The sequence below is a fragment of the Henckelia pumila genome, chromosome 4 (genome assembly GCF_033568475.1).
Source record: "Henckelia pumila isolate YLH828 chromosome 4, ASM3356847v2, whole genome shotgun sequence".
In the NCBI taxonomy this organism is placed as follows: domain Eukaryota; kingdom Viridiplantae; phylum Streptophyta; class Magnoliopsida; order Lamiales; family Gesneriaceae; genus Henckelia; species Henckelia pumila.
The window spans coordinates 71,631,061-71,654,236 of record NC_133123.1 but is presented as its reverse complement, the minus strand read 5'-3'; the positions used below and the strand labels follow the sequence as shown (position 1 = coordinate 71,654,236).

The 23,176-nt window shown below is 32.9% G+C and overlaps 4 protein-coding genes across 4 annotated transcripts; 1 reads left to right on the top strand and 3 right to left on the bottom strand.

Moving 5' to 3' along the window:
* The first annotated feature begins 1,527 nt into the window (after positions 1–1,527).
* LOC140866606 (uncharacterized) lies at positions 1,528–4,537 on the top strand. Its single transcript, XM_073271633.1, has 3 exons — positions 1,528–1,779; positions 2,018–4,194; positions 4,287–4,537. Exons 1-3 carry the CDS (start codon positions 1,584–1,586, stop codon positions 4,368–4,370), a joined length of 2,457 nt encoding a protein of 818 aa, XP_073127734.1. The 5' UTR covers positions 1,528–1,583; the 3' UTR covers positions 4,371–4,537.
* A 1,117-nt stretch (positions 4,538–5,654) lies between these two features.
* Positions 5,655–6,263, bottom strand: LOC140866660 (pathogenesis-related protein 1-like). Its single transcript, XM_073271692.1, has one exon. The coding sequence runs from the start codon at positions 6,256–6,258 to the stop codon at positions 5,764–5,766; it is 495 nt and encodes a 164-aa protein (XP_073127793.1). The 5' UTR covers positions 6,259–6,263; the 3' UTR covers positions 5,655–5,763.
* Positions 6,264–10,644: 4,381 nt separating this feature from the next.
* LOC140865618 (amino acid permease 6-like) lies at positions 10,645–13,524 on the bottom strand. Its single transcript, XM_073270304.1, has 7 exons — positions 13,386–13,524; positions 12,703–12,927; positions 12,084–12,177; positions 11,756–11,970; positions 11,525–11,667; positions 11,150–11,377; positions 10,645–11,058 (listed from the first exon to the last, which is right to left on the bottom strand). Exons 1-7 carry the CDS (start codon positions 13,465–13,467, stop codon positions 10,645–10,647), a joined length of 1,401 nt encoding a protein of 466 aa, XP_073126405.1. The 5' UTR covers positions 13,468–13,524.
* Positions 13,525–19,268: 5,744 nt separating this feature from the next.
* Positions 19,269–22,772, bottom strand: LOC140865916 (uncharacterized). The gene is made up of 4 exons (XM_073270757.1): positions 22,550–22,772; positions 22,229–22,462; positions 21,445–21,510; positions 19,269–19,848 (listed from the first exon to the last, which is right to left on the bottom strand). Exons 1-4 carry the CDS (start codon positions 22,703–22,705, stop codon positions 19,696–19,698), a joined length of 609 nt encoding a protein of 202 aa, XP_073126858.1. The 5' UTR covers positions 22,706–22,772; the 3' UTR covers positions 19,269–19,695.
* Positions 22,773–23,176: the final 404 nt, after the last annotated feature.

Below are 23,176 nucleotides of genomic sequence, written 5' to 3'. Positions count from 1 at the left end.
TATGTACTTGCATGTTAATTGATTCTGAGATAACAGATTAGGAATTCATTTCGATTGCTCCAATAATTGACATATGGTTAAATCGACTAAAAATAGTATTCGATTTCAGTATGCGGTTTTAGGTAAAAATTGAATTCTTATAATTCCCAATGCATTTGAATTTGATTTGAATTATGAAAGATTAATCCTTCAATATTTTAATAGGTTTAATTATTCTAGAAATAGACTGTTAAATAAATTAGGAAAAATTCATCGTGATTTAAGATTAAATCTGGATCTTAGATTTGCCACTTGTTTGCATAATTTTTTTGGTACCTTCGTGTGTCTTGGTTGTCTTATTTTAATTAAATTTATCTTCCAGCTATTTTAATTCTTATTGTTTTTAGTAATTAAAATTTTATTTAATTCTTTGCATCCTTTTTTGTTATTCTGTCTATATTAAGTTAAATAATTAAATCTTAAAAATTGACTACAGTCTCTGTGGGATCGATACTTGGACTCTCTGCCCACTTACTATTACTTGACATAGTGTACTTGCTAGATAACCGAATTAAGCGGTCACTTTTTCGATTTCTTCACCACTGTGAAGCTCTCCTTCACTTTCCCATCCACCGTGCATGGTATCAGCTTCAGCATCGACAATATCACCGGGATCTCTCCGGACGTGTCGCTAGTTTCAGATGCGATTGAAGGCATAATCGTTAGGTCATGAACACAGATCTCACGCCCTCTTTTGTGGCCTTTTACTGAGAAAAAAATAGGGCTTCTGTATTATGTTAATCGGTGGTGAAGAAAAGAAATTTTTTTAAAACAAGGGTATTTTTGTCCATGATTTATTAACAACAAATTTATCCCAATTATAAAAATTACACCAAACTCAATATTTTTTATCACTCTCCGGCCGTGTCGCTAGTTTCAGATGCGATTGAAGGCGTAATCGTTAGGTCATGAACACAGATCTCGCGCCCTCTTTTGTGTCCTTTTACTGAGAAAAAAATAGGGCTTCTGTGTTAATCGGTGGTGAAGAAAAGAAAAAAAAGTTTTTTTAAACAAGGGTATTTTTGTCCATGATTTATTAACAACAAATTTATCCCAATTATAAAAATTACACCAAACTCAATATTCTTTATCACACACTTTAAAAAACCTTCTCTATCCAACAATTAATTATTCCAATGATTAATAACTCAATTATCCCATTACACATACCAAACATAAACTAAATGTATGATTCTAACAAAATTCTTCCGCAAACTTAAAAAAAAAAAAAAAGGAAAAAGTGTGGACCCAATATATATTGAAAAAAAAAAAACAAATAAAAAACAAATAAAAAAAGTCACAAGCTGGAGAACACAAAGATAATCCAATCCAACGGCTATCTATCTTTTACCCAATTTATTTAATCCCAACGGTCGAAGTTGAACATTCAAATTTTTAAACCCTAATTCTTCGTTTCGGTAAGTAGCCGTTACATCACAATTTCGAATCACATTCAGAATCATAATCGCAATCAAATCGTTTCAAGATCTCTTTCTCCATTCTTTCCATTCTGATCGCGAAGAAACTCTTATCTCTTCTCTCCAATGGCTGCTCTTTCAAACAGATCCCCTTCCCCAAATGCATCCAGGCCCAGTAGTCTCAATCCCAATTCCAGAAATCAAGAAAACAACCCTGCAACTAGGAAAAGTTTCAGTGGCAACAATAATCCTTTAGGAAAACCCTCTGTGCTTACTAATCTGAGGAGATTTGATCCCGTCACTCCTGCCAATAGCCCATCAGGTTTGTTTACATTCTTTTGAATCAATTTTTGTCTGGTATTTATTGTGCCTCTAGTTGTTAGTTTCTTGGTTTTGGTATGAGTACTGTCCTGTTTTCAATTTATCCAGTTTCCATAGTTTATTCACCTGAAATTTATTGTACCTGTGTTGTTGCTAGTTTCTTGATTTTGGTGTGAGTACTGCTTTAGTTTCAATTTTCAGACTTGGGTTTTGATTGTTTGTTCGTTTGTGTTTGGAAGAATCTTCAAATTTTTCACGAAGATCCGTGGGGAAAGAAAGCTGTCTGGGTTCATTTCTTAACGTTTCTGAAGAGAAAGAGAACGATGAAAAAGACATGAATTTCATGGCCGCTAAACTCCGGTCTCCGGCAAAAAATTCCAAGAATTTCATGTCGCCTACTATTTCGGCCGCCTCAAAATTTACCCCATCTCCAAGAAAAAAGGTGTTGGTGGAGAGAAACGATCCTGTTCGAACCTCAATGTCGTTATCTGATGGAAAAGCTATGTTTTTCTCCGCCTCGTCCACAACCGATGTTTCCGAAACTTTAGAGCCAAATTCTGACCTGGGATTTGACCAGAACCACTCCATTGATGGTTCCCTGGATGCAGAAGTTGCTGATTCTCAGGAAAATGAGGCTGTTCCTGAAGATCCAGCAGTTTCCAAGCCTTTGAAAAGGGTGACATTCTTAGATGCACCTACAGATTCTGAATCAGTGGTTACTGATTCAGATGAAAATTTTCTCGAATCGAGCTTAAAGAACAAGAGTTCTTGTTCAGATGTTTCTCAATCCATAGCGCCCCTCGATGCAGATCCATCCATGCCTCCTTATGATCCTAAGACCAATTACCTTTCTCCAAGGCCTCAGTTTCTTTATTACAAGCCAAATCCCAGGATCGACATGCTCTTGAACAAGAACAGGCCGGATTCGGATGAATTTATGCAGCTAGAAGAAGATTTCACTGAAGATTCCATGTCTGAAACCATATCAGATTCCGAGCACACAGAGGAATCTCAGGCGGAGGATCTGCAAGAGGAGGAGCCTGGGCTTACTGCTTCAGCTGATATGGTAGTAGGCGTAACCGAAATGGAAGAATTGTCTGCGTCTGTTGATCTGCCTGAATCTTTACCGGTCAGTTTGCCTTCTACTGATGAAATGTCAGAGAATTCGGTGCATAAAATCGACAAGAAACCGCGGGGTTTCTCTCGATTGATTTGTGGCTCTATGTTTCTGGTTGTTTTGATTGCTTTTGCATCAGTTTACATCACTCATTCGCCATTAGTTGACGAATTCGTTTTGAAAAAATCGGGCTTCTCTGATTTTAGTGACGTTTATCACCAATCAAAGGAGAAATTTGATTGGGTTGCAAGACATATCAATCAGTTCCAAGTTGATTCTTTGTCTTTCATTTCTGCACTAATGAACAAGCTCAGTGAAGGAGAAATAATAGGCCCTTTGCAGTTCATGAATCTTACTGATCTTCAAAAGAAAATTTGGAATGAGGAACATTTTCAGATCCATCACGGATTGATGGATGATCTTGAAGAAGATGAGTTGGAGGATTTTACAGAGGAAGAAGAATATGCAGTACTAGATACTGATGAAAAATTTGATGAGGAAATTGAAGAATACGACAGATTAGAAACTGAAGAAATCTCTCCTTACTCTGGAATATTTTCTGAGTTAGATGAGCCTAAGATTTGGAAAAATGTAGAAGTCGAAAATGGAGTTCCCCGTGAAGATGATCAATTAGCTGCTTCCTCTCAGGACCAAGAAAGTAGATTTGAAGCCAAAGATGTAGAAATGGAGCCTGAGATCATTGATGCTGAAAATTTCAACGCCGAAACTAATGTCGGTTCTTCGGCTGGCGCTGATGTTAATGTGTTGAACCATGAAGAAGGTTCATTAGAAGTTGATTCGTCTGGTGAAGAATCTGTCAAAAGCTCACCAGTACTGGAGTCGCCGCCACCTCAGATATCAGAAGAAAAATTTCCTACAAAGTACATCATTGGCATTTCTTCCGTTTTGGTAGCTCTATCGACGGTTGCAGTACTGATATACTTGAACAAGAAAAAACCAAATCTAGCCAAAGAAGAAGTTGTTTTGCAAACCGCGGAATCATTGATGGTTAAGAAGCAGCTGGACAATGAATTTGCGGGCACAGAGCACATTTCCGAAGAAAGGCGGCTATCCACCCATACAGAGGTCGATTTGCTCGGTGGATCATGGCCTTCCGAAATCAGCAGCTTTGAAAAAAGTTACAAAGAGGAGAGGAAAGGGGCAGATGAAGTTCAAAGTTTGGAGAACAATCCAAAGAGGTATTCGAAAAGGGAGTCATTGGCTTCTTCATCAGGGTACTCCGGGGGTTCGCCATCATATGGAAGCTTCACCACATACGAAAGACTTCCCACTAAACATGTAAAAATGATTTGCTTCTAACTCTTATCCATCTGTGATTTGTTTTTTTGGTTAGTTTATCAATCCTAATATGCACATTACAAATTTTTCAGGCAACGAACAAAGACGAGGACGTGGAAGTTATTACACCGGTGAGGCGTTCAAGCCGTCTCAGGAATCAGATCACATCTCCATGATCATCATATATTCATATCTGAGTTTGTAGTTTTAACTTGGTTTCAGTGATTTGGTGGTGGTGTAGTATAAGTTTGAAACACTAACTATGGTAGTGTAGTAGTGTGTATGCATCTATTGTTTTTAGACATGGTTTCTTATTATTATGCCTTACACTTTTAGGCTTCCTTTCAACCAAAAAAATGTTGAATGTCATTGTACGTACTTGTTTTACTTGTTATAAGTGTCATTTTGGTATGGGAATTTGACCATGTCTTCATCCTAAAATGTTTATTAAAAAATATTTAAATTATGTGACTATGAATTTTAATTAGTGTTTTTGGATTTTAATTTCACAAATAAGAAGTAATTATTAATTAATAAGTTCATATTCAAATATAAAAATGGTAGTGTTTCTCGTAAAGATAGTGTCGTAGTACTCAACCAAAAAAAATAAATAAGCCTATTTAATAAATTTAGCCTTTCACTTTAAGGGAGAAGATTTTTTCATACATTTTATAAGAATCAGATGTTTTTTTTTTAATTATTTTCATGATTGTTCTGTATCAAATTATTAGTAGAAAGAAAATGACGGGTCAACATATTAATTTAGACAAAGTTTACAATTACTTCCATACTCAAAAAGTTTGATGTCATGATGCGTCTGTTATTCAAAATTCATTGTTCAAGATAAAAGTCTATTACTGTAAATTTATCCGCACCTTATTATTGTAAAAACCTAAAGGTATCGTTTAGTTCGTGTGATAGGGTAAATAATACATGGATGAATAAGTAATATAACGTAATATAAAATAAATAAAAATTGATAGTTAATAATTTATTTGATTTGATTGATAGATTATAGTTTATTTGATTTGATTGATTAAATTTTATATAAAAATGATAAATTATCATTTTATCTTTTTAAGAATAAATATATAGTAATTTAAATTCAATGATTTTATTGATATAAAGATAAATTATTAATGATTTGATTAATGTAAAATAAATAATTAATAGATAAATAAATAAATAATATGACGAGAAGAACGCGTGATTGGATAGGATAAAAACTTGTTCCGAACAGTACCAAAGCATATAAAAATAATCTATACAGTTCTATGTTTACAAAATTCATGAGTTAATTTTGTGAGGCACGTCTCTTAATTGACAAACCAATGAAAAATATTACTTTTTTTGTTAATTTTTTTTTTAAATTTTCACTCTATATATATGATCGGTCGATGGGAGATCTACCATTTTCTATTTTAATAATTTTTTTTATTGAATCATATGATGGATTCAAGTTTAACAAAGCATCAATTGTTCCTTGAGATAGATGTGTCACCAGTATGCCAAAAGATATAAGAAACAAGACTCCACACTAGACATATATATTGGAACCATGCAAGTCGTTCAATAGGGAGGTTGGCCAATGACATTGCCTGCAGGATCATAGTTGCAAGAAACATACCAACCCCCATTCTCACATTGAACCCGAGCGCAACCAAGCCGGACCGACTCGTTCCAGACGACTTGCGTGTAGTGCCCGCACATTCCTCCGGTGCAAGAGTTGGACGGGTAGTCGTAGTTGGACTTCTCCCCGACCCACAAACTCACCGCATCTGTGCCGGTTAACTCACCGCTCCCCTCGGCAAGATTCTCCCCGTATGGACCTTGGGAGTGCACGAGTTCGCAATCACCGGTGTTTTGACTTGCGTAGTCTCGTGCATAAGCCGCGACGTTTTCGTCCCATGTCATAGGCTGAACACCTACCGAGGCACGGACGGCGTTGTGAGCGTTTAAGTAGTCTTGTGGGGAGTTTTGTGCTTCAACAGAGTAATGCAACATGGTTAGGATAATGAAGAGACTTACTTTTGGCAGTGTTGTTTTCGTTGGAGTACTTCCCATTTTCATTTTGGAGATATATGTTTGGTGCCAAAATGATGCACAAGTGGTAGGTCTTATATAGGGACAAGGAGTGGTGGTTGATTTGATCTCAAACGTCTAATCTATTTGTACATAGACTCGGGAATATTTCATGCTACCTACAAGGGTACTATCCTCATAATCGATCTAAAGTTGATCATTCATCAATATATGAGGGGTCCATTAAAAAATAGAGGACATCACATATATTGATGAATGTCAACCATCATATATATGTCAAGGTAGTCTCCTTACAGGTAACATCTAACTAACCATAACTCAATTATATATATATTGTTTAAAAATCAAATAAGCATAGATATTTCAAAATAAATTTATGTATTATACAGAGGCCACATGTCCTTAACTTTTTCACACAAGCCACAGTGGTGGATATTCTATTGCCGTTTTCTATACGTTGCAAACCTTGAATCACCACATATACAAAGTGATAGGCTTCTCGTGTCTCGTGGAGTGCCCACAGTACTATGTGCAGACAAATTGCACCTAGTTTTGTGTCACAATTTCATTCTTTCTGAGTTGCGGGTGTTATTGGATATATATGATAATTGTTTTTTGAACTCGAGAAAGTTCTAGATCTCGACATTGTACTATTTTTATGATCAACTTATATACCTATGTTTCATCGATATTATATTTGCATTAATCGACCAAATTAAAATGTCATTATCTTGAATGCGATGGTTATCCAAACTCAAACGTATGAATATCAATTAGTTAAAGGCATCCCACTTAGAGATATGGGATCATGGCAGGTTGCCTTTTGTCTGAAACTATCTAGCTCGCATGCATGACTCACATTTTGTCCTTCCAAAAAGTACTTTCTTTTTTTGTTTAGTGAATATATTGAGGATAAGATGTTTGCCACTTTAAAATTTAAACATGATCTCTCATTTTTTTTTAACGGGGGATCAGGATCCCCTACTGTGGAGATCCCACAGTAGGGGTGCTGTGGAGGAAAACGTGCCTCTTCCTTTTTCTTTTTTTTTTTCGTTTGTTTTCTCATTTTCTTTTTTTTTTTCCCCAAGTTTTGTAATTTTTTTTTAATTCTTTAACTCAACAATTTTGTTTTTTCTTATTTTTTAAAAAAAAACAAAAAACAAAATTGGCTTTATTTTTTATTTCTAATTTATCCAATTTTTCTTTTCAATTTTTTAAATCCAATTTTATTTTTTAAAAAATAATTTTTTGCCTCCAATTTCTACATGTTCGAGTTGAAATATTTTTTTTTCCTTTTCAATTCAAGTATTTTTAAATTTACAATAAAAAAGAGGAAATTTTGTTTTTCGGACCGCGAATATTCGGGATCTCTCAAATAGGAAGAATAAATTCCCATTTTTTTCGTTTTCAATATTTCGTTCAAAAAACAAAAAAAAATGATTATTTATTTTAAAAATGCTATTTAAAAATTTATATTTCTAAATATAAAATAAATATTTGACTTAAAGCATATAATATTAAAATATTTATTATAATGTTTAAATTTTTTTTAAAAAAAACATCATACGATATATCATATAATTATTAATAAAATATTATGATAACAATTACCGGATAAATTTTAGTAAATAGATTGTCAAATTGCATCTTTTATTCTAAATATTTGTTCTAATTAGATAATTATAAATATTAATTAATTAAATTATTAAAAAAGACACAAAAATAAAATATCATTTCGTGATTCTACTGTATGATCGTTCCAAAAATAAAAAAATTACGTGAATTAAATCGACAATTAATTGTTATATGTGTTGAAACATAATAATATTTAGCTCAATCTATTATTAGAATTATTAATAAAATATATTATAATATTATTTCAGAAGGGGTCGAGAATCCCCTCGGGATAATTAAGGTTTTATTCCCGATCTCTCTTCCGATATTAATCTAGACGAGAAAAATTGCAAAAACTCGGTTCGAGAAAATGTTGGATTGTGATTTTTTCGGAACAAAAATGAGATGCAATTCAGAAAGAGTCGGGATTTCAAAAATTTTTGTCGCCCCTACAATTTTTGTAAAAAGAAATAAAATTGGATAAATTAGAAGAAAAAGGAAGTGCAAAACTTGAAAAAAATAGAAGAAAAAACAAACGAAAAAAAAAAAAGAAAAAGGAAGAGGCACGTGTGCTGTGAAGGCCGTTTCCTCCACAGCACCCCCTACTGTGGGATCCCCCACACAGTAGGGGATCCTGATCCAATTATATTGATCTCCATCATTAAAATGAAAACTTTAGAAGTTTGGCGAAAAACTAATCACATGCATTTATCTTTCAAAGATATATAAATGTGGTCATTTTTGCACTGTTTGGCGAAACTAATCACATGCATTATTTAAAAGAAACAAGCCAAAAAGCAAAGTTCTTCAAGTAAAATTCCGAAGCATTTTGCACCATTTATATATCTGTCTCTTCTTCTTAGATTAAACGAAAACTTGCAAAAAAACAATTGGGAGATATATAGATCGATCGTCAAACGGGAACTTAGCAAATGATGCTGCTTCAGTGTTAACACCAACGGTTTTTTACATATAAAAGACAACGATTTTTTAAAAATCGTTGTTTTTTTCATTAAAATATGGCCAACAATTTTTACTAAAACCGTTGTTAAAAGCTAAAAAATAATGATTTTTTGAAAAAACAATTGTCTTTTAGGTGTTGTTGATACCAAAATTTGTTGTAGTGGTTCCAAACAAAGCTGGAAACTCTTCCTTTCTGCACGGAACAAGAAGGGAGTCCCTAATAATTTTTTTAGCTTGTCAAATTAAAATTTCAAATTCGATTTTTCTTTTTTGAGACAAAAAAATATTACAAATGTTGGTAGCAAATAAATTATAACGATATTACAAAATTATTTACAAATTATATGATTAATAATTAAAAAAAAAGTTGGTCACTGAAGACCTATAACATGTGTAAGTTGTCTCATATCGACTAGATTAAATGTTTGAAATTGTATATTTGAACTTGAACCGTCATTCACTTAGTCTTTTGGGTTGAGTTACCACGCAAGTGATAGAGTTTTACGGACCACTTACATTAGTTTAAAATATTTATTTATTTTTTAAATAATTTATAAAAAAAAAAAAACCTGGTTGGTGCCATTAGGCCGATAGCATCGTCTATGTAATTCTCTAACCTCGTACATTAATATTTTCTTGTTCACACCATTTCACGACCCACGAGTCATGCATCACATTGGATTTTGTGCCAAAAATCAGTTGAATTGTCGGAACTTGGACTCAAGGTGGGAAAGAAAGAAATTATGCTAAAGAAGAGACCCCATTCAGCCGATGGTCATCAATTTTATGTTTTATACATTAAAATATTTGATGTGAGACGATTTTAAGGATTGATTCGATTTATATATTGTAAAAAGTAATATTTTTAAAATATAATATAATATTTTTTTCATGAGTTTGATCAAATAAAAGATCTGTATCATAAAATTAAATGATGAATCGAGAGATTTGTGTTAAACATGCCCATGTGCTTTTGGAGGATATTTCAGATATTAATTAACATATAGTCGTACGTTTTTTCTCATGTAACATTAATTAAAACCAGACAAAATCTGAAGGACATCTTTTGACAAAAAAATACATGTAATTGAAGATTTGAAGGTTAAAAGGTGTTAAACTAGTTGAACCAATGCAGCCATATATTACGCCGCTAAACAAGGGAAGTAACAGTCGTAGGTAATTCAAATACGGTGAATTCGTCTATTGAATTCAGCATACACCCCACTTGTTTAGACCCATAAAAATAACTGGAAGATAGCATCTTATTAACCAAATTTGTGTCACTTTGGTGTTCTCAATCATGAAATATATTTAAGGGAAAGATAAAGCGAGAGAATTTCAAATACACCAGAGAAAGTTTTCAAAAACAAGTTTGATCAACGGTAGTTTGCTAACTATCCTTAGTAATATGTTGCATTTAACTTTTACTACTAAGAAATTTCACACTCGGTGCCATTATTGTCTGCACTAGGAGACTGATTGATTTAAAATATTTGAGTTGTACCGTTATACTAAACATAGCTATGATAAAGCGGGATTCTCGACTCCACAATTGATATATGCTGTCACAGCTAAAATGTTCCCAATGCTAATTTGAATCATCACTTCATCTTTGAGTTCATTGAATTTCAGAGAAGAACAGTGTTTGATATTATCATGTCTATGTAGAAAATATGTGACATTTCCTCATGATTCATTAAAAACATATCGTTCGAATTACATAAAAACTGGTAGGGCACTATGCAAAGATCTAACAAGTAGCTAATACAACATACTCCCTTCCCTACGAAATTCATAATCTGTTACACCAAGCAAACAACGTGCACGAGTTCAAGACACCGAATGGAACGGCTTATAGGTCGCGAGGGACTTGATCAGTCCATTGATGGATCCGGCGGCAGCGAGCAACGATATGATCAGGCAAATGCAACTGAGACACTGCATCCAAACCCAAGGGTACGAGCCGCGTCTTATCTTCGTCCTCGAAATGTACATCTCTATAGGTAAATAAACAGTCAAAGGCCAGAAGGTGATGGCTCCAACTAGCCCCACAAAGTCATTGAAGAAGGGGAAAAGCATGGCCACAACTGTGGTGGTGATCACATAAAAGGTCCTCCAAACCAGCCTGAATAAGTTCAAGTTGAAGTTGTCACCAACTGGGAATTCTTTGGTGATGAATTCACTCTTTCCCCACTTGGTTCTGGCCCATGTCTCCACAAAACCAAAGAGTGGTTGGCTATACACCTATGTTGAAAATCAATCAATCCCATTTCAGATGATCTACAAAGCATACGGAATGATCAAAACTCGCAAGAAACGTGGACGAAAACGGTACCTGATAAGCTCCAATGAGGTGAATGACTATGCATAAGTTAGCTATATCGATGAGCCAGAATGGCTCGTCGAAGCCGAATCCAGTCAGAAAATTTCCAGGTGCATTGTTGCCAAATGCAGCATATCCCAATATCCCACACAACATGTAGAAAATGGTGGAGATTGAGATTCCTATTAGAGTGGCTTTTTTCATGACAACATTTTCCGGGGCTCCGGATCTTATGGTATCCTACAAACATCAAGAAATCACCACATCCATTAATAATAATGATAATGAGAACGAGTAAGGATCATTGGATGCAACCTTAATTCGGAGAATACGCAAGTTTACGGTGATCTAAAGCAACAGATGAAAGTTATATTTGACTAAAATCACCTGTATCTCTACAAGAACTTGAGGGAAAGCATAAGCAAATGCAATGTTTCCAAGGGCAGAAAAGGTGTTCCACATCTTCGCGGTACTCGACATATGATCTCCAATTGGTATTCCAGTTAGGCTAGTCTTGGGATGCCCTCCCTCTGTATATATAACAAACAACATGTAAAAGGCATATACATGTATTTACTTAAAAAGTAAAATACTGCTTATGAAACAGAGATGATGGACCTGCGATTTTCGCCATGGAAAGAGAGAGGCCGATGGAGGAATAGGCGAAGGACATGACTGCGGCCACGATGGAAAGCAGCTCTAGCTTGTGAAAATTTGGGATCTGGCTCAGAACTATTTGTATGAGTCCATTTGTGATAATGTAGGGATTGTTTGGTACATGACAACCAGATTTATGGCCGTGTTTGTGGAAGCAATTCGACCTCTTCACGGCCCTGGCATAGAAAACAAACATGACAACCAGATTAATTTTATGCACTTCTAATGAAAAATGTACATGTATGATTATCAGGGTCACGCGTCGTTATTGGCCGCGGCGTGTACTTACACCATGCTGATGGAGGTGGTTATGGAGTATCCGATGGATACGCCCACGATCGCGCTGTACTGAGCTATCCCACAGAGCAAGATCTTGTATCCTCCTGCAGATATGACCATGCATGCATATGGTAAAATGTTGCAACTCTACATTGGGAAAAATGTGTTTTAATTTTGTCTCTTTGGTTTCTTCTGATTTTTTTGTAACTTCAGTCATAATTTTTTTTTTATGGTGAGTGCTGCTTTGACACTACAGCTACATCCAAAAAAAAATAATAATAACTCTACTTTTGCCGATAAAACTAAGATTGAAATTTGACAGTACAAATGATTTGCAAACCGACAAATATATATGATTAAAAATGCCCTTTTTTATGTTTGTTTTCCCACTTCGAAAAATAAAACTGGTTTCACTCTTTCATATACATCTAGTGCAAACTCTCAAGTTTGTGATTTAGTTATAACTTGAGTAAGTCTCGTGTGAAAAGGGTCGATCCAACAGTATCTACAAACGAAATGTAATAATTTTAGCACAAAAAATAATATTTTTCATGAATTATACACGTCGAATAGGAAATCCATCACATAAAATTGATCCATGTGACCGTGAGTGAGATATCAAAATTCACCTAAATAAGACTGGACAGCAGCCCGATAGGTGGGATTTCTCTTGCCATCAGCGGATCGGTAGCAATCAGCCATTAGAATGGATGTAAACCAAGTAATTACAGAAAAGGCCACTAGGGCAATGGGCCCAGCGATCCAGCCCAATTGAGCAATGGTCCAGGCCAGAGATAATACACCCGACCCAATTACAGCCGTTATTATATGAGCGCTCGCTGTCAGCATTGTTCCTGCATCATATTATCAACCACAATCATATACTACGAGCGGATGGACGAGGTCTCGAGTTCGAAACTCGATTATAATAAATCTCTTTCAACTAAAAAAACTGTATTAAATTAATATTGTTACATTTAGCAGCATTTTCAGCTAGATTGTGCATGATTTAAAAAACCATTGTGGGTGACTAAATAAAATTTAAAGAAAGTAGAAGCTTTCCAACAGTGGAAAAAACACAGATGATCATACATTAGAAATTAAATTGCTTTAAAACTTAAACTGAACTTAATAAAATTCACAGAAGTTTGGATTAAAATCTTACCGAAAGCCATCGAGAAATATGATTTTAAAAAAGGTATATATATATCATTAACAAAAAATATTTCATTTTGATTTATAAAGCGCTAACAAAATAAAAATCCAAAATATGTAAACAAACAAAGAAATTCTCAAAGAAAAAAAAAATAACCTGTTCTTTTTATGCGACCATCGTCATCAAACTTAGAAAAATCATCTCCCACTTCAGTGCTTAAACTTGCCTCCTTCATCATAATTTTCTCAATTATCTCTGAAAATATGAACAAATATTATAACTTTTCCCCTCCGCGAAATGCACCGTAAAAATTCAAGAAATATGTTCGTGGCTGGCCTATATATGAATTGTGTACATGTGCATTAATATGTACGTATATATACATACATGTGTGTGTGGGTGTGTTTATGTCATGTGCATAATAATTAAGATAAGAAGACCAAAGACTTTGAATACTTGGGGGTATATTTAGGTAACAATGGGTGAATTTCTTTATAAAACAAATTAAATCTCATTTGTATTTTACGAATAATTTGCAATAAAGTCAGAGGACGATTACCATAAGAGGGTTTGAGTTGCAACAGACTGGAAAGAATTCCAAAGGTTTCCGAACAATAATTAATGCATGGTGAAATTAACGGCCTTAAATTTTGTGGCCATTAATGATTGTGCGTGGATTTTATGCATAAATGAGTATTCATAATTTAATGGGGTTTTGAATATTTTCAACACTAGCAAATTTGTTTCATTTCATGTCAAATTATTTCCAGATTTAGGAGATATATATATATATATATATATATATATATATATTGAGATTAGTTCTATGCATAAATAATGAATATTCATTTAATGGGGTTTTGAAATATTTTCAAAACTACTAAATTTGTTTCATTTCATGTCAAATTATTTCGATTTAGGAGGTATGTATATATTTTGAGATTAGTTCTATGCATAAATGAATGTTCATATAATGGGGTTTTGAAATATTTTCAACACTAGCAAATTTGTTTCATTTCATGTCAAATTATTTCCAGATTTAGGATATATATTGAGATTAGTTCTATGCATAAATAATGAATATTCATTTAATGGGGTTTTGAAATATTTTCAACACTACTAAATTTGCTTCATTTCATGTCAAATTATTTGGGTTTTTTTTATATTTAATTTAAAAAAAAATTAAATTACAAAAGTAATTTAAAGCAGAAGCGTTTGCAAATATACTGCCCGCTGCTGTGAGCACTGCTCAAACATGGGGGACTTGCAAGTCCCCCATGTGCATTTTTTTTCTTTTTTTTTTAAAATTAATTATTTAATTAATAATATTTTATAAAAGTAGTATTTATTTAGTATTAGTATAATAATTTTTTTCCCAAAAATATAAATTTTAATTTTAATTTTTTAATTTGATGACTACTTTAAAAAAATTTTAAAAACAAAAAACAAAAAAATTATAGTTAAAAAAATTAAATTGATTAAATAAATTTATTTTAATCAGCTATATTTATAAAATCATTAGTTAACAATTTTTTTAAAAATTTTTTTGAGAGGAAATTTTTTTAAAAATTAATTATGTAATTAATAATATTTTATAAAAGTATTATTTATTTAGTATTAGTATGTTTATTTTTTTTCAAAAATCTAAATTTTTATTTTTATTTTCAAATTTGGTGACCACGTTGAAAAATTTTAAAAAAAAACCAAAAAAATTTACGGTTAAAAAAATTAGATTGATTAAATAAATTTATTTTGATCAGATATATTTAAAAAAACAATAATTATATATAGATAGTATTCAAGGACGAAAACCTAGCATTTTTGCATCAATTCAGCCCGAATAGATCTGAATTAACTCTTTTAGGTTTATCCAGAGAACCGAGGAACCTTCACAAATCCAAACGAATTAAAATAAATATATGACTATGCTAACTAAAATTTAAATTAAAAATAAAATTTATATTTAAAAAATATAATATAAAATAAATTTTATGAAAATATGTTATTTAAGTTAACTAATGTTTTTATAAATATATTTGATCAAAATAAATTTATTTGATCAATCTAATTTTTTTAATTGTATATTTTTGTTTTGCTTTTTTTTTAAAATTTTTCAACGTAGTCATCAAATTCAAAAATTAAAATTAAACTTTATATTTTTGGGAAAAAATTATTATATTAATACTAAATAAATACTATTTTTATAAAATATTATTAATTAAATAATTAATTTTTTAAAAAAAAAAAAAAAAGAAAAGGAATGCACATGGGGGACTTGCAAGACCCCCATGTTTAAGCAGCGCGCTATTAGCAGGTTTTTTTTTAAATTAAATATAAAAAAAACTCCAAATTATTTCGATTTAGGAGATATGTATATATTTTGAGATTAGTTCTATGCATAAATGAATATTCATATTAATGGGGTTTTGAAATATTTTCAACACTATATATTTTGAGATTAGTTCTTCGTTCAATCAAATCGGAGCTTTGAATGCTTCTTGTTTCCATCTTAATCGAACGAATACATACGAGTAAAAACTTGTATCGCTAATTTATGATTTGTTTATATATATATTGCATTTGTACGAGTGAAATGTAATGGTAGTGTTTAAGAGAGCTTCTATGAAGTACTTATTAGTTTTTTTTAACAAAATTTTACAAAATTTCGAAAAAAAATTAAGGAAAAACTGATAATTGTTTTTTAGAAGCTCTTCCAAACACTACCAATTAGAGCCGTCGGCGGGCCTAACACGCCCCGCCACACAATTTAGTTGAGTTGAAATTTTTTTCAATCCAACTAAAGGCGGGCCAACCCGCGGCGTGCCTGAAATTATTTTTTTTATCTTTGTACTTCTATAGTGATAGTTGTGATTTCTATTGTATCAATTATTTTATATAAAATTTATACGTGTGAAATCAATAATTAAAAATTTTATTAATATGTTTCTATTAATATTTATTTATGAAATAAAATTTATAATTAATTATAATGATTTTTATTTTTATTTATAATGAGTCAACTCGTGGGTCGGCCCGCCTAACCCGCAATTCACCTTGGTTGAGTTGGGTTGGGTTGAGGATTTCCCGTCCGTCAGGATGGTGGGCCGGATCGCCCTCGACCAGCCAAACGGTGGGTTTTTGGTGAGTCGGTTCGTCTCGCTATGGGTTGGTCCGTCTGACCGCTCTAATATTAATGTCTGAAACAACTTTTTTCAATTTTTTTTTTAATAAATCATGATTTTGTAATTGGTATGGGTAACTCACTCCATGGTCTTTAATTTGAATCGGTACTATGTTTTATGTATATTAAAAATTCAATACTCAGAATAATTAAATATAGTGTGATATTTTGATAAATTAAATTTTTATATTGAATTTTTGTTTGTTGTAAAATTTGTTATATAAATTTTGTTGTATCTATAAGATTTTGTTTTTCCAAACAGATAGGTACGAAGAAAATTTCTAAATCAATTGGTCATCCTTATCCGTTTATTCTGATGATGGTCAAATTTTATAAAATAAAAACTAAATTAAATAAATGAATATGTTTTTATTAGATATTTATCATTCACTAAAAACGATCATTCATGTGTTTTTTTTGTTGTAAAATCCGATTCTGTCCAAATTAGGGTAGAATTCAATCTACTTTGAGTAATATCCTCCGTTTGGTAGCATATATTAGTAATCTACGTATAATTTATCTTATTCAATCTCACGTTTTTCTTGTCATATTATTTATTCATCTATTAATTATTTATTTTACATCAATCAAGTCATTAATTATTTATCTTACATCAGTCAAATTATTAAATTTTAAATTACTATATTACCCCTTATAAATAATATTATTCATATTTTATTTATTGTTAAAAAGACAAAATAATAATTTATTATTTTTACATAAAATTTAATCAATCAAATCAAATAAATTATAATTCATCAATGAAATCAAATACTTATATTTACTATCATTTTTTATTTATTTTTTATTAAATTATATTATTTATCTATGTATTATTTATCACATCATACCTACCAAACGATACCTTAAATCTAGGAATGTAAACGAACCGAACGGTTCGCGAGCTATTCGGAGCTCGGCTCGATAGAAAGCTCGTTCAAGCTCGTTCGATAAGCTTATCGAGTCGAGCCTGAGCTTGATTTAGAGCTCGACAATTTTCACGAGCTGAGCTTGAGCTTAAGGATGTTTGGCTCGTGAGCTCGCGAACATGTTTTTTAATAGGCTTGGGAGCCCGAGCTCGGACTCGGCTCGTTTAAGAGGCTCGCTAGTATGGGCTCGAGCTCGGCTCGTTTAGGAGGCTCGCGAGCTCCAGCTTGGGCTTGGCTCATTTCGGAGGCTCGCAAATATGTTCATTTAATTTATGTGGTTTTATCTAGTTTGAGTTTGAGTGGATAAATAAAAAATATTAATATTAATGCAAATGACATGATTAGAACATAATACTTTGTTGAAATAAAGATGAATTTACAATATATAGGATGTAGCCGCAATTTGTATTTTTTATTTTAACTTTAAAATCATTGTATTAAAATTTTCTTAAAAACACAATAAATAAAATATTTATATGTGCAATATTACTAATGATGACAATTCAATCAATACATTTTCAAATAACCGAAATAACAATTTTATTTAAAATGTCTTACGAGAATTAAAACTATATTTGATAGATGAATGATATTAAAAAAAATTAGTTAAAAGAAGAAGTGAAATTATCTAAATTAAATTTGTTGAGTTAAAACTTGTTAACTCAATGTATCTAAATATGCACAACATTTTAATAAAGTTATATAATATCATTAAATAAAATATTTCATATACGGACAAATCGTATCACAAGTAATGCTTGTATCTCATTATAAAAAATAATAGTGTGATGGTTTTTTTAAAAAAAATTAAAATATATATACATTTTTTTTAAATCTAAAAAATATATATTATAATAATTAAGCTACACAATAAAGTTTTATATATTTGTGAAATAAGCATTGCCAGTTTTGATTTTTTCAAGGGTAAGTACTCGAAACTTGTGTTTAGGATTTTTAGTTGGGAGCTTCAGATTTTATTTGAAAGATATAAAGAATAACGAAGCTTGAATTTTGAGTTTATTAATTATTTGATTATGTGATGAAAGTTTTGGAATGATGAATATAATTGTGTACTATATAGCATATGATAGTGCACATTGAACTTGTACATATTGAAAGCAGTCGAAGGATTGTGGTTGAAATTTACATCTAGAATTTGATCTATAATAAATTCGGATATTTCAAGATATATCATGACTTGAGCAGTTAGTAATAATGTTGTAAATTCATAAAGATCAAAAACTTTGATAAATGAAATTGGTGAATTTTTCGAATTGGGTTGTGTTGGAGGTTGAAGATTTAGATCATGGTAAGCTTATAAATTAAGTTATAGTCAATTTGATCGAAAAATTATAATCGAAAAAAAATCAAACTCGAGCTAGGTTATATGTCTCACGAGCCAGAAAACGAACCTGAAAGCGATCTCGCTAACAAGCCTGCTTAACGAGCCTGAGCTTCTTTAATGAGCCTGCTAACGGGACTTGGTTAACGAGCCCGAAAACGAGCTCACTAACGAGCCTAAAAACGAGCTTTCTGACGAGCCTGCTTAATGAGCCTGAAAACGAGCCAAACTCGATCCAGACTTGTTTAATATGATAAACGAGCCGAGCCCGGGCTTTTATATATACTAAACGAGCCGAGCCCGAGCCTTATGATAAAAGCTCGGATCGAGCTCGAGCCCTTATTTCTGTCAAATGAGCCGAGCCTGAGCCTGAGCCTGATACTGTTCGGCTCGGCTCATGCTTAAATCTTAAATCAAGAGTTATATCATTAATTATGTCCATGTGTTGAGATATGAACCATTGAATACATGATTCGGAGAATCTCGTTGATTCACACAGGCTGGTGAGGAAAATCTAAAAATTATAGTAAAACGCTTGGCAATAAATTTTTGCTTTTAAACGTTTATACTACGAAACACGAGGTGAATGGATGATTACACACGAATGGATAAAATTAAAAGATAATGGAGATACAATCATACAATTGGTATCTATATTCTGAACATATATGAAATTCAAAATGCTGTGATAAATATTTGGTTCCAGTACAATAGTTACATTCTCTTGTGTACCTTTTCATTAAAGACTGCTGTTTTCCCCGGGTTCCAAGTGGAGACCACAGAAGCTATTGTTTTGCTTCCATTACAAATCGAAACAAGCAGTACAAAGATGTGTGGTTTTGACTTATACTAAACTTTATGGGCTAGCAAGCTTGATGAGGGTGAGATATAACGAGAGGACGAACCAGAAATTTCACATATAGTCTTACACTTGAACTGCAGACTATGTTTGCCTTTGTCTCAGTTGTCCACTTAAGTAAGAGACTTTTGAACCTTTCTTATTGGTGCAAATGATCATTCAAAGGCAGGTTGGGTGCCAGTCCAAACTTCACGCTCATCATCCTCTGCTCTATAACTGCGGGTTTCTTGGAAGTAGGAAATCCCGGTCCAGATTCCACGAATCAACAGAATACTTGTAAAAACGACACTGCCAAGGGTGCATATTACCTAGAGAGAAAGGGATGTTGGAACCGAAACAATCAGGTGTTGCACGGAGCCCAAAAAAAAACTAAAGAATATAAGAATGTGGATCTTCAAATTGGAGATCCGAGGTATCAAAACTAGCATGATTCGTAAACGATCATACTTAACAGAATAACTGAAGGAGAACAAGCACATAATGTACATACGTACATATTCCAACAGAATGTAGGTTATGCGTCCAATCAGTAGGTGCAATCATGTTTTAGAAAGCCATTGCCGGAAACTGCTTTTCTTGTAACAGGAATGCATGACTAAAATCCATATATTGCAGAGCATGCATGACTAAAATCCTAACCCCGACAACTCAAACGAAAATTGGTAAAAATTAAAGGGGTCTTCTCGAACAAATCCTCCCTGCCCCAAAGGATAAAAATATTGTTTGGATGGATACACCACGAGGATACAATCATTCTGAAGTAGATAATTATAAAGAGATGATGTTACATAGACATTTAATGTTTCGCAAATGAGAGATTGCTGATCCCATTTGTTACCTGTGTGACAGAAGTTCGATATACTATGAACCCATATCACTGAATCCTCCCTACCCTTTCCATCGTACTCTGGATTCATGTTTTTGGATTTCCTCACCTTAGGAAGTGTGTATTTTTGTATTGACAAACTTGTGTTTCTTGGTTTTGTTGGGGGTGCATAGAGTATACAAGTTGATGAGAAGAAAGTTAAATTGATACGTGAGTGGTCGTCGCCTACTACAATCAGCCCGGTGAGGAGCTTTCATTATCAAAAAGAGCCAATCATCTTTTCATACAAATTGTGAGTATTGTGCTTGTTATTTTCATTTAAACTTTAAACACTAAAAATCAACGCTTATCAAAGTTTTCAACTTTGTGGTGTTCGTCAACTTTTCATCCTTGGTTTCTCAAAGATAAGTTATTTGTGGGTTTAAGGTTTATGGTTTCGTTTTCTTGTTCTTTTGGTTTCTACCTTGTTTATAAGTAACGGGTCAAAACACACAATCAAAGCTACCTTTAAGTTCTTGAGGTTTTGTTCCAAATTTAATATTGGGTTTCCACCGGAGTGTCTGGGTTCATATCACTAGTTTGATATTGGGTTCATGCACGTTGGTGTTGGTTCTCTATCAAAGAGGGTCATAGGAAAAGATTCCCCTTGCAGACTGTTTCCCCATATCATAAATGCACTGATGAGTGCGTGAGTTTCAACTTTGTTATGAAGGACAAAGCATAACTCCCACGTTAATCATCCTTGATTACTGCCCAACCTTTGAATACATTAAAACATTTGTTTCGCACTAATCTTTGATATTGACATCCTTAATCAATCCAATAATTATACACAAGTAACTAAAAATTTTCTAGAAATAACGCCACAAGACCATAAAATTCTTTGTTTAATACAAAAAATCACTGAACAAAGAAAAGAACTTACATGCTGCTAAATGATCAAAGCTAACGATGAATAACAAAAGTTTTGTTTCCTGCTAAGGATTCGTACAGACAAAGGACAACGAGCCAACAGACAGAGTGCAGAACATTCCCTTTGTATAAAACAAGTTTGAAAGCAAGAGAAGAATTCCATTACCTCCAAGAATGCCTTCAGAACCCACAAAAAGGTTAGAATTATAGTTCCATTAACAGCAAATCCGACCTGCATCCCAAAAGAATAAACAACCAATTTCAAGAACGCATGCTCTCTTTCAAAGAAAAATTAAAAGCTGTTGTTTTAAACAAATAAAACAAAGCAATAGCAAGTTTCACAGCTCCATAGAACCTTGATTAATATTGGTCGTTTCCTTCTTCCACAAAGTTTCAGTTTCTTTGCAAACAAACCTCTTGTATAAGTGCATGCGACTTGGCTAAAAAAGCACTCTAAAGTCTATACAAACAATTGGAGCGGAACCAGTAAAATCTTGTGATGTCATGAATCTAAAAACAAGCTTTGCAGCCATAATGGTGACTAGTTCATTGGAAACGATTCACATCAAGCTTTACAAAACGTTTTCATTGACTAAGCTCCAAACATGAAAACAAAAAGGTGAAATTTCTAGATGCCAACCTTTTGATTCAAGGTCTTGGATACATCACTCGGAATCTAAATGCTTGATACTTGATAGCATGTTCAAACATTGAGATTAAGAATCAGTCATGCACTCTCTCAGGTGGAAAATTTGATGGCTTTCAGAACAGTAAATACCCAAAACTCTCAACCATTTAAGTCGGAAGAAATCAAATCGGAAATGGAAATGGAAATGGAAATGGAAATGGCAAATATAACAACTCCATAACTACGCCACCTTTCTCAGGATGATAACTAGATGGAACAGACCTTAAAAAAAAAAAGCAATTGATAGAGAAATTAGTCCTACCAATTTAGTGGAGATGGGAATAGGAAGAACAGATTTAACTGCCTTGCGTGCTTTCCTCGATACCTTCTTGAACACATTCTCCACAAACCTGATCAGGAGATCCAAGCTCCTATCTTCATCTTCTTCATCATCCTCGTCATCTTCATCAAAATCACCTCCATCGTCACCCATCACCATACCACTTCGCGAGCTCACTCCCCAAAAGCCATTATTGTGTATTGGATTCCGACCCTTCTGTTCAATTTTAAGAAATTCAGGTGTTAAATAAGTTGCATTATAGGATGTTCAGTTGCTACTGCATCCTTCAAGGAAGAATGTGACCTGGAGGAGGAGGAGAAGAGTCGCGGCGGGGCGGCGGGGCTGCAATTGCAGGAAGGTTCTGATTGGAAGGTGAGATCTGGTGGAGGAATAGAGCGACGGTGCTTGAAAGTGAGCGGAGCAACACCGAGATTGTACGGAGACGGTGGTCGCCGCCATGAGCCGGCGACTGGAGCTTAACTCGAGGTTTTTGGAAAGTTGGAGGATTAAATTATCTCAATTTTCTTTCTAGAAATAATTTTGACGCTTATGGGTAATCATAATTTCATAAACCCATAAAACCCAAAACAAAAATAATAATAAGCCCACAATATCCTGTAGTAATTAATCTAAACTAGTAATCCGTACCGAAAATTCGTGGGCATAAATAGTTTATATTATATTTAAAAATAATGAATATTTTTTATATTTTTAAATTGAAAAAAAAAATTAAAAGATAGTAATTATAAGTAGTAAGAGAGATTTTTGTGCATCCATTAATTTAACTAAGATGGTTATTCTAAAGAGTTCGTGCATTATTAGATTGTATAGATTGTATTAGTATAGATTAATGATTAATTAATTATGTATTTTTTATTATTAAATAGATTAATTGATTATATGTAATCTATTGCTTGATTAAAGAATAGA